The following is a 12,468-nucleotide window of genomic DNA, read 5'->3' on the forward strand; positions in this document are numbered from 1 at the left end:
TTTATTGTCAAATTGGTTTCCATACAACACCCAGCAGTCATCCCAAAATGTGCCCTCCTCAATACCCATCACCCACCTCCCCCATCAACCCTCAGTTTATTCTCAGTTTTTAAGAGTCTCTTATGGTTTGGCTCCATCCCTCTCTTTTTTTTGCCCTCCCCTTCCCCCATAGTCTTCTGTTAAGTTTCTCACGATCCACATAAGAGTGAAAACATATGGTATCTGTCTTTCTCTGTATGACTTATTTCACTTAGCATAACACTCTCCAGTTCCATCCACATTGCTACACATGGCCAGAATTCATTTTTTCTCATTGCCAAGTAGTATTCCATTGTATATATAAACCACAACTTCTTTATCCATTGATCAGTTGATGGACATTTAGGCTCTTCCCATAATTTGGCTATTATTGAAAGTGCTGCTATTAACATTGGGGTACAAGTGCCCCTATGCATGAGCACTCCTGTATCCCTGGGGTAAATTCTTAGCAGTGCTATTGCTGGGTCATAGGGTAGATCTATTTTTAATTTTTGGAGGAACCTCCACAGTTTTCCAGAGTGGCTGCACCAGTTTGCATTCCCACCAACAGTGCAAGAGGGTTCCCATTTCTCCACATCCTCTCCAGCATCTATAGTCTCCTGATTTGTTCATTTTAACCACTCTGACTGGCATAAGGTGATATCTCAGTGTGGTTTTGATTTATATTTCCCTGATGAGGAGTGACATTGAGCATCTTTTCATGTGTCTGTTAGCCATCTGGATGTCTTCTTTAGAGAAGTGTCTATTCATTTCTTCACTGGATTATTTGTTTTTCGGGTGTGGAGTTTGGTGAGTTCTTTATAGATTTTGGATATTAGCCCTTTGTCTGATATGTCAATTGCAAATATCTTTTCCCATTCCATTGGTTGCCTTTTAGTTTTGTTGATGGTTTCCTTTGCAGTGCAGAAGCTTTTTATCTTCATGAGGTCCCAATAGTTCATTTTTGCTTTTAATTCCCTTGCCTTTGGGGATGTGTCAAATAAGAAATTGCTGTGGCTGAGGTCACAGAGGTTTTTTCCTGCTTTCTCCTCTAGGGTTTTGATGGTTTCCCGTCTCACATTCGGGTCCTTCATACATTTTGAGTTTATTTTTGTGAATGGTGTAAGAAAGTGGTCTAGTTTCATTCTTCTGCATGTTGCTGTCCAGTTCTCCCAGAACCATTTGTTAAAGAGACTGTCTTTTTTCCATTGGATGTTCTTTCCTGCTTTGTCAAAGATTAGTTGGCCATACGTTTGTGGGTCTAGTTCTGGGGTTTCTATTCTATTCCATTGGTCTATGTGTCTGTTTTTGTGCCAATACCATGCTGTCTTGATGATGACAGCTTTGTAGTAGAGGCTAAAGTCTGGGATTGTGATGCCTCCTGCTTTGGTCTTCTTCTTCAAAATTACTTTGGCTATTTGGGGTCTTTTGCAGTTCCATACAAATTTTAGGATTGTTTGTTCTAGCTTCGAGAAGAATGCTGGTGCAATTTTGATTGGGATTGCATTGAATGTGTACATTGCTTTGGGTAGTGTTGACATTTTAACAATATTTATTCTTCCAATCCATGAGCATGGAATGTTTTTCCATTTCTTAGTATCTTCTTCAATTTCCTTCATAAGCTTTCTATAGCTTTCAGCATACAGATCTTTTACATCTTTGGTTAGGTTTATTCCTAGGTATTTTATGATTCTTGGTGCAATTGTGAATGGGATCAGTTTCTTTGTCTTTCTTTTGCTTCACTATTAGTGTATAAGAATGCAACTGATTTCGATCAGACAATAAAAGGAAATCAAAGGCATCAAAATTGGCAAAGACGGAGTCAAGCTTTCACTTTTTGCAGATGACATGGTATTATACATAGAAAACCCGACAGACTCCACCAAAAGTCTGCTAGAACTGATACATGAATTCAGCAAAGTCGCAGGATACAAAATTAATGTGCAGCCTGAGACTGGTGTTTTGTTAGTAGACTCAAAAACTTCAGCAACTATAGGTCTTTTTTTCTTGGTCAGGTCATTTTCCTAGAGGTGAATGCTCAAAATTCCTACCTAAGGGCAGTACTGCTTCCTGCCACCTCACTGGGGTGAGGCTGATGCCCATTTTTCAGTATGTAAACTTGTTGCAAATGCCCCTGTTTTCATCATGAAGTCTAATGTCTATCCCTGTGAATCTTGTGCTCTCAGGTTCAGAGCCTTTCTTGACCAAAGTCTTCACACAGCAAACTTGGCTCCAGTCTCTTGCTTGGGTAGGGTAAGAGAGTGGGTGGTGGCTTGGGTTGGGGAAAAGGGATCTAGAAGTGGTCTAGTTGTTCCTTATATAAATTTTCATTAATCCTCCAGATTTCACCCCATCCCAACACTTTGTCTTCAGAAGTACGTGACATTTCTGAGGCACCTGGGTAGCTCAGTCAGTTAAGTGTCTGACTTCAGCTCAGGTCATGATCTCACAGTTTCAAGAGTTCGAGCCCCGTGTCAGGCTCTGTGCTGTCAGAGCATGCTCCTGATTCTGTGTGTCCCTCTCTCTCTCTGCCCCTACTCTGCTCATGATCTGTCTCCCCAAAATAAATAAAAACATTAAAAAAAAAAAGTGCGTAAGATTTCTACTTCCAGAGACCATCTGTAGTTTTACAGGGGCAAGTGGTTCCTTTTTTACAGCAATGTAGACTATCAATTTTCTCTACTAAATCTGTTACCACACAGATCTGTTGTTTTTCATCTTGGAAAATTTTGTTGATACTTCTTATTTTTCTGTGGTCAACTCCCTCAAGTTCTGTCATTGTGGGTTTATGTCTTTCTAAATTCTTTTACTCTCATTTTTGAAAGAAGAGCAGAGAAAAATGCATGTGTTTGATATGCCTTGTTAAACCACAGGTCCTTGGCTGATTTTAAATAGTCCAGGATTTCTGTTCTGTCTAATGTAGTATCTGCTACTGGATCCTCACATGCAAAAAAGTGTCCTAAGTAGCAATGTTCATTTACTTTTATTCCTTTTGAAACTTCAACATATATGTAATGTGAAATCAGCACAAAAATAACAGATCAGAAACCTTAAACTAGACAAATCATATATCTTATGTGAATGTTAATTATTTAATAGCCTAATATTCTAATGAGCCACTACGTATTTCCAACAAAGAACACTTTTGAGCTTTCAAACTCACAAAGCAACAATTTCACATATACAATCCAGTTAAACCAATATACTAATTACATTTAGAAACAAACTCCTTAAGCTATCATGTCTTAATGAAAAACTAGTCAAGATGAAAACTCTCCATATCATTCCTAAATGATAAACATTTAAAAAATACACTGTACTATGTTAACTTTTCCCTCTAAAATATAGTTAATATCATACTAATTTCTTTTTTTTACATAAAATAATTATTTTTATACTCAAGGCATTTAGGCAATACATCATTATCTAAACCTATAGAAAAACTATCGTTTCCACTCCTCATCCCACCCCAGCCCCACTGCCATTAATGGAGACTTGAAAATTGGCATGTACTCACCAAATGCTTATCAAACGAAAATAAAAATATCAAATGGCTGAACACATACCTTGGTCCTCGTGGTCGTTTTGTTTTGTCTTCTTTCATTCCACACAAATGCAATAGCAGCCATAAAATGAACACCATGATTCATTGAAATGGGGCCCAATAATTCAAGGATCTGTTGTCTCAAGTTCTAAAACAATTTAAACAAATGACAAGTGGATTTTAGTTGTTTTTTTAAAAATAATATATAATACTTTCATGTTTTGCTACCTAAATAACAGTAGAGGAAATTTTAATAGTGTTAAGAGATGCAATCATGGTCATTTTAATTGGAAAAGAAAATTTCTATATTTGACACTATATAATGACACTATATAATGACAACTGCCAATCAGCCAAATGCAACAGTCTCTAGAAATAATAGGAAAACACTATATATGAAGTTCAATTACATTTGATGTCGATTTCTTTAAAAAAGAAAAGTGGTTTTTTTTTAAAGTTATACAAAAGAAAAACAAAGTTTAATCTAAACCTAAGTACTTAGATAAAACTTTCTAATGGTGGAAAAGTTTCCACTCTTCTCCTTCCCTCAATTTCAGTTGTGCTCCCATTATTCCCAGATCTAGGGAGTCAGGTCAAGGAGTAAGAACAGGTAACTTGACAAAAGTTGTCAAATTCAACATATTATTATTCAATTGAATAATTGAATAATATGCCTTGAAATATAATTTTCCTCTAAATATAAAGTAGAAAATTTGGAAAATGCCTGAGTATGAGAAAAAAAAATTTTAAACTCAACCATTAATCACATCATCCTGAGATAATCACTATTACTACATTAATATATTACTATTACTACTATACTACATTATACTGCATATAATTTTTCATGTAATTATAAATATAAGATTTGTTCAATTATGTAACATGATAGTGTCAGTAGTTTTATACATTCTCCATCCACTAAGATTTTTTCAAAACTGCAATTATTAGGGGCCCCTGGGTGGCTCAGTCAGTTGAGCGTCCGACTTCAGCTCAGGTCATGATCTCACAGCTCTTGAGTTTGAGCCCCGCACCGGGCTCTGTGCTGAAAGCTCAGGGCCTGGAGCCTGCTTCAGATTCTGTGTTTCCTCTCTCTGCCCCTCCCTGACTTGTGCTCTCTCTCAAAAAATAAGTAAATATATAAAAAAAAAAAAACTTAAAAAAAAAAAGTGCAATTATTAGTAGCTACATAATATAACACTAAAAGAGTTAATTTAACCTTTTCCTTATTTACTGTTTAGGATCTTTGTGCCACTAAATAAGGCTATAAAGATATATAAAGATATCTATCTATCCATCTATCTATAATATATCTTTGCCTAATTTTGATTGCCTTAGAACTGATTACTAAAGTAGCTTACTAGGTCAGACTACCAAATTTTTTAAGTTCTCTGTACATGTTGCTAAACTGTTTTCCAGGAGGACTTTGCATATTAAAATGTCAACTTTAAAAATCCTCAATAAAGGGAACAAAATTATAATATGTATGAACGAACCTCAAAAACATTTTGTCACATAAAAGAAGCCAGATACAAAAGACTAAATAAGATGTGATTTCATTTATAAAAAATGTCCAAAAAAACCAAACTTATATGTAGAGAAAACAGGTTAATGGTTGGTTGGAGTTGGTGATGAAAATAGGGAGTGACTGCAAATGGGCCCTGGAATCTTTTTGTGGTGATGAACATGTTCAAAAATTGTGGTGACAATGTACTAGAAAACTGTCCATGTACTAAGAAAAAAAATCATTGTACTGTATACACTTACAATGGGTGAAATTTGTGATATATTTCTCAATGAAATAGTTAAAATTATTTGAGAATTAATTAATTTATGCAGCATGCTGCATACAATCTTTTCACGAGATGGTGAATACAATCTTTAGGAAAGTCCTTGAATGTTCTCTTGAGCTCCACAGATGAAGTGTGAATTGTCTAACCTTTGTGGCTCCAAGATTAATAGTGGTGACAGACGCAGAGGCAGCAACAGCCATCTTTTCTGAGGAATCAGCCTGATGCAGGATGCTCCAGAGCAAAGTCACAGAGGACATGATCATGTGAAGGATGGAGAGGATTCCACTGCGGGCTTCAAACAAGTGTTTTTGGTCTACGTTGACCAAAAGCTATTAAAGTCAGGGGAAAAATACATATCACTTACTGAAGTTTATAAGTGGCTACTTACTAGACCTCAATCTTGAAAAAGGAATCAAATATTTGTGCAGTCTTACTTGGTGATACTGAGTAGTAGGATCCAACAAACAGTAATGAATAATGGCTGTGATCCCTTCTAAAAGAGTAAGAATCATATCTGGTGGAATGATTGATGCCATCCACAGAGGCCTGAAATAAAATGTACTCAGTTGAACACAAGTTCTGTGAAAGACAAATTCATGTTTTAATCAATGGTAAATGTCCAGCATGTGCTAGGCACAGAGTAGGTGCTCAATAAAAATTACATAAATAAATGACTAAGAGCATAAATTAGAAGCTTTTACATCCCAATCTATGAAGTGAGTGAGTTGTACTAGAGTTCTTTGGCTAAACAAATTCAATACGAAGTAAACAAATATAGCTAGTAAATCTCTAGCAACTGTGTAACAGCAGGCATATCAATATTAACTGATAAAGGCAATTTTCTTATATTTTACATGTAGTAGCTAAGGTTATATAGGAGATTAAATACTAGTCGATGAAACATTTGACTAATTTCTGACAGACTAATTAAACACGGGGATACAGGTGGAATTCACCACTAAACCATGAAGATCAGAAACAAGAAATAAAATCAGACAGGAAAGCAATTATTTTTAATTTAAAATCAATTTTAGTGTGCAATTAATTTCTACTTAGATAATTTATCATTTAAAACTAGGGAAACCCTTTGCTGGGCTTTGTATTAGTTTCGCCAGCTCGTTCAAGAACATCTAAATTAATGTTTCTTCCCTTAGGAGAAAAAAGGCCTCTTTAAATCTTCCTCCTCCTTTCCATACTTAATTCTTTTATTGACACTCTTCCTCAGGGTGAGTTTCCTTCTTCGTGGAAATAATATACTATTTGTAACCTACTGATACCATTAATTTCTGTACTCAAATTATAACGGGCTTTCTGGATGATTAAGTAGTCCTAATGTGAAAAATGTCCATGATAAAGTTAAAAATCAATGCTTACCTACTATCAGATAATCCTGTTTCGTATTTGTACTGCTGAATTAGATTATCTAAATTTCTGCAAAGCTGTAGTGTCACAGAAACAACCACTCTCTGTAGAACTTTTCCCATGTAAGGCAGAGTAGATGTGATTAAACCAATCCACTGTGGGTGCATCTTACAAGCACAGTGTTGATGCAAAGCTCGTATTACTGCACAGAGGAACATGCCTTGACATGTAATTGGCTGAGCATGCAAATACTGAAGAGAAGTCATGGGCTGATGGGGATTGATGTGTTCCAGGTCAGATACAACGAAATCGAAACCCGTTTCATTCTCTTCGGGGATAGTCATTACCCGGTGTTCTAGAACAATGAGCCTCTGAAGCACTTTAAGAAGCTGTGACTGGAGTGTGCTGCCATTGTCAAATTCATCCTCTGAGAAATTGATAAGGCTGTCTTCTGAGAAACCTTCTTCCACAGCAACCATGTTTTTACCTGCCATTTTCTCACTATGCCATTTCTGTGCACTAAAGATAGATGACAGCAAACAGTGAAGAATCACTTTCTGAACTTTGCACTTAGATAACATGTCAGAGATAAAACTAGGGAAACCCTTTGCTGAGCTTTCTATTACTTTTGCCAGCTCAGTAAAGAGAAGTGTCAAAATTTCTATGCTCATCATCTGCATGTTTCGATTGCCTATTAAATCTTGTGCAGTGACCTTGACGTGAGTTGGGTAATGGCTTCTCATGTAATATAAGCAGAGGGAAATAAGAATTTCTATGTACATAGAACTCCGGAAGTTATGATTAGAGTCTACTGGAATGTGACTATAAAAGTCTTTGCCCATAACAGAAATCCGGTGTCTGGCCAAGAGATTCTGAAGCAGAGACAACTGAGGGGTATATGCATTATTTACACTAGTGGTTGAAATGGCATTTACAAAAGTAATAGGGTTAGTTTTCAGGATGGCTTTGATGGCAGAAAAAGCATACAGAGTCCTTGATGAATCATACAACTGGAGATACAGAAGCACATGCTGATAGAGTGGGTGGATGTTGAAATGGGGAGATTTCCGTGATCCTGGAGAACCCATATCACTCTCAATTTCAGAAATCTCTCCTTCTCCACAGCTGTACCAGTTCTCTAAATCCAGACCATCGCTGAAGAATACACTGGTTTGTTTGAGTTTCTCATTTGAAGCTTTTTTCTTGTCGTCATCCTTTTTTCTGGCAAGTTTTACTTTAGGTTTTGCTCCCGGTTGTTTACCTGACTCCTTAACAATGGTCTCTTTCTCGGAGACTTTTTCTGATAATTTTTCTTTGAAGCTGAACTGAATACTGCTGTGACTCCTCTGCCTGGATTTAGTTTCTATGGAAGCAGCATTAGAGTCCTGGAGAATCTGTGTGGTTCCTGAAATACAAGGTGAGGAACTATTTCTGGAGATTCCATTTGCCACACACTCACGGCCTCCCTCTGCAGACACAGCCAGCAACTGAGAACTGTCGTTACTCAGCAAAGCACTCTGATCCTGTGGAGCAGACTGCTCGTCAGTTTTAAGAGCCTCCTCACCTGGACCTACATCACTGTACTCTGGGGGCACAGCTTCCATTTCTAACTGAGAAGTCAATGATGCAGATTCTGCTTCGAGGCCACTTACGACTTTACATATCAGGTCAAACACTACCTGCTGAACATCATCATCTGGGGAGCTTGCACCTGGCACTTGAGAATCTTCTTGGGCGTTCACATTTTCAGGATCTACTTCGTAACTCAAGTTGTCCCCAGCAGAGGACTGTGAGCATCCAGAGTCGGAACTCTGAAGTACTTCTATCTGCTGGTCTGGAAGATCAAAATCAGATACAACCATTGGAATTGTCTCACTGCTGGTACTTAGAAGGGAAAGTCTGTCACTCAATGGATTAACAGTGAGACTAAAGTTCTCTATTTCGTCCATAGTGAGTGGCTTTTCACCACTTCCTTTAGATGCAATGAGTTGTACTTGGCTTACTGGCATATGAGAAAAATAGTAAAGAAGGAAAAAGATAAAATACATTAAAATGATTGAAATGTAGACTGAACTCAAGATTCTTAATCATTAGCTTCATCACCTTATACCTTCCTACGAAAATTACATTTTGTTACTATTTTAGACCCTTTAAGTTAGAAAATTATGTAGATGACTATTAACTAGAATTTAGTAAAGACAACTCAACAATAGAAGGAGTATTATTTAATTGAATTAAATAAAACAACACATTAAAAACAGCTACAATATCAAAATTTGCCCTTACTCCCAAATAAGGTATCTTTTTTTTTTTTTTTTACTGCAGTTCAAAATTTTGTTTTTTCCTCCCTGTGTAATATTTCCCTTAATTATTTTATTTCTAAGAATTCAAATACTTCAGTAGTTGATATGTATATATATATATATACACACATACGTATATGTATATATATACACACACACATATATAAGCTTGATTTCAATAAAATTCAATATTTACAAATTATCAATATTATCAATATTCAACATTTATGAATTATAAGTAGGGCCCTAAATCAAGAGACAATGAGGGTGAGAGAAGGAAAAGACATCATTGCTCTCTCTAGAGTTTGAACTTGGTAGGGGATCACAAATATATTCATCCATTTCTGTACTTTTTGGAGAGCATACAGTGCTGATGGCATTCTTTTAAGAAAGAGCAAAAGGCTTAGTTCCATATGAGTATTACAAAGCAAATGTTATAGAATTCAGGGAAAGCATCATGACCCTACAGGTAAGGAGATCAATCTCGGAGGAAAGGTGAGAATTCAGCAGACAGGCAGGAATGGCAGCGGGTAAAGGGCTAGCAGAAAGAAGTTCAGGCAATAGGAAGGGTAGAACAGGCTCTGAGAAGACTCAGGGGAAGCAGTGGAAAGTCGGGCTCTATAGAGGGCTCTGTCCATACTCTGTAGAAACACATTAAAGATGAAATGGGGGCATGATGGTGTAGCTGCAGCTTCATCACACAGCAGCCATGGGACTTTGAGAAAGCCCTGGCCCGCTAAGCATCTCTACCTGCTCGGTAAAATGACCTTTTTATTACCTCCCAGGATTATTAGTCAAGATGTGAATGAGTTTTGTGAGAATCTTTTGTCCCTAAAGTATAATAAGTTAATCTAAGGACCCATTATCACTGTATTGTAGATGTCCTCACTCGACAATTTGTAAAATGTAGACTTCCAAGTAATAATAGTGAACACCTAACTAACACTTATGATAGGCCAGTCTGCACTAAACATTTGTAGACATTTGTTTGCAGTCACAAACAGGACTATGTGTTATGTTCACAATGAAGCCTGGAAAGGTGGGTACACTACTATTCCCATTTCACAGATGAGGAAAATGACTCATGAAATACAAATGGGCATTACAAGCTTTTTTTTTTATTCCCAGTGAAGTATCTCTAGAGCCTCGCAAAACCAAAATTGCTCATTAAACTCTAAAGGTATTCCATCAAAATTGAAGACTGTCTCTGAAAGCTGTGCTGACTCCTTCCTTGAAAGAGTCAACTGATAAGAGAAATCCAAGTCCTCTAAGATGACCATTGATGAAGTACATTCTGGCATGGGCCCACGTGAGCACTGCCAGTACACATGGACGGGAGAAAATAAGTCCATGGAGAAAACCTCACTGTTGCCAATCACTATTGTGTTCACTTCTCATTTCATTTTAATAACTTAATTCTAAATAAAGCTGTTCTACTTCCATGTGATATTCACCATTGCTGCAGGCAAAATTTTGCATGAAATGCTTGTCACTCTCTTCTCCGGGATAATAGGGAGCCTTATTCCAATAGCGTTCTGCTTGTACACGCTGCACTGAAACCCTCTGAGTTTTGGGATGAAGCAGGAGCAATAGCAATGGTTCCAAAACTCTTGCAATATCATGTCTTTGTAGCACTTGGTTCAGCCAGGCTTGTCCCACAGAGCTGGTGGAACCATCGAGACTGTTAAGGCTATCTAACATGATGAACAGTGACCTACAATAAACACCAATAATTAAAACAAAGAACAAAACATCTACTTTAATTGTCACACTCTAGTTTTTCTTAAACCAATATTACTGTAAGTTTTATTTTTAATTAACTTTTTAAAAGTAGTCATACTTCAGAAAAACTTTTGACCACATCATTTTAATAATCTTAATCCCTACAGTCTCAGTAGATATGAAAAAGGAGAAAATCGTCTTTTCCCTTTTCTTATATACTTGTGTTTTAATTTCCCAAGCATACATTACTTTTATAAGATAAGTACTAATGAACAAGGGAGAAAAAAAACTTAGTTTTGTTTCACCAATGTACTCCTGCTCATATCACCAAATACTGAACTCTGTGCAAGTTAACACTACTTCCATGCTCTGCTGTGCCCAATCTCTTTATGAGGCAAACCTGTGTGCTTAACTCAAAGAAAGAACTTCTGTGAAAGTTATGGAGGTGTGGCTTGGAATCTGAAAACCCGAGATTCAAATCTGGGCTACTAGCTCTACATCATGGGTGGTCTTGGGCAAGACACTTATTTCTCTGGTCCTTCAGTGCCTCACTTGGATGATGAGAAAAGGCAGTCACCAAATGAGAGATGGTATTTGTAAAGTACCTAGGCCAAAGGCATAGTTCATTGTACTAGTTCAATACCAAATCACTTAAAAATGGTGATGTTGAAAAAGTAATGTCTGAATAATGTCCAGTAAAGCACATATCTGATCCTGGGCTGGGCTTTAAGCTGTCACATCTGTGGCCTCCTCTATGGTGGTGAGACTGCTATCCTGGGCCAGTATCTCAGTCTACCTATACATAGCATCTCCTTGGAAGTTAAGGCAAACCTCATATTTGGGGGATGAGTCATCTCGAGTGGTGTAGACAAGTAGCAAAACTACTCTCAGGCAGCTGCAGGTTCTCTGAATCCATGGAAGGGGTGTATATTTTAGCTTTAGACTTATGATGTCCAGTTCAGGCAGAAGACTGAAAATAACTGTTAGAGAAACAGTTACATCATCTACTGTTTATGTTGAAATTTCTCTGTGAATACAGACCCATTGCTGTATCCCTGACACCTAGAATGCTGCCTGGCACATAGCAGGGGTCTTGTTGAATAGTCATCCAGTAAAAGAAAGGGGATCTGGGTGCTTCAAAGCCATGCATTTTAATATAGCTTAGATTTTTTAAAAAATAATTTATAAGCTCTCTTTATAATATCTGTAGATTGCTATCTTGCACCCCTGCCAAATTAGGCAGAGGATTCAAGAAAAGAGACACTGAAATACCTGACTGTAAAATCCGAGTATCAAATGTAACCAACCTGTCAAAAGAACGTGCAAAAGATGACGACTTATTTATATGGAGATCCCTTGTCAGATGCCAAAGAACTGCAAACTTTGCATGTGCTTCCATCCTTATTTTCTGAGGAGGAATATGGGAGATTAAATTATTTTTTTCTCCCTTAAAGATATTAAGCGATTTTATCAAAATCAAAATAGCAATTTAAGAGACAGTATTAGGTTCGATGTTCACAGTACTCACTACACCACACAATAAAACTATTTTTATGAAAGTAGAAATGTAAAAAAAAAAAACAAAAAACAACTTAGAAATATTAAACCTAAAAAGTCATCTCACACTACCTCAGAAATTGTTATTATTTAGTTTAGACTAGGTAACCAGTTTTCTAGATTATTATGTAACAGGGGATGGAAAAAGCTAATAAAGTTCATGTTATAA

The 12,468-nt window shown here is 36.9% G+C and overlaps 1 protein-coding gene across 10 annotated transcripts in view; it reads right to left on the bottom strand.

Moving 5' to 3' along the window:
• Positions 1 to 12,468, bottom strand: part of DOP1A (DOP1 leucine zipper like protein A) — a 111,933-nt gene that overhangs the window by 23,661 nt on the left and 75,804 nt on the right. For 9 of the 10 annotated variants that reach the window (XM_053904689.1, XM_053904686.1, XM_053904690.1 and 6 more), the window contains 6 exons: positions 12,050 to 12,150; positions 10,475 to 10,734; positions 6,730 to 8,719; positions 5,790 to 5,901; positions 5,502 to 5,684; positions 3,585 to 3,710 (listed from right to left, as the gene is read on the bottom strand). In XM_053904689.1, the coding sequence (XP_053760664.1) occupies positions 3,585 to 3,710; positions 5,502 to 5,684; positions 5,790 to 5,901; positions 6,730 to 8,719; positions 10,475 to 10,734; positions 12,050 to 12,150 (2,772 nt within the window). The remainder of the gene's footprint in view (positions 1 to 3,584; positions 3,711 to 5,501; positions 5,685 to 5,789; positions 5,902 to 6,729; positions 8,720 to 10,474; positions 10,735 to 12,049; positions 12,151 to 12,468) is intronic. The other variant, XM_053904692.1, reaches the window with a different exon arrangement.

The sequence above is a fragment of the Panthera pardus genome, unplaced genomic scaffold (assembly GCF_024362965.1).
Source record: "Panthera pardus isolate Hobbes unplaced genomic scaffold, ASM2436296v1 HiC_scaffold_17, whole genome shotgun sequence".
NCBI classification, from domain to species: Eukaryota; Metazoa; Chordata; class Mammalia; order Carnivora; family Felidae; genus Panthera; species Panthera pardus.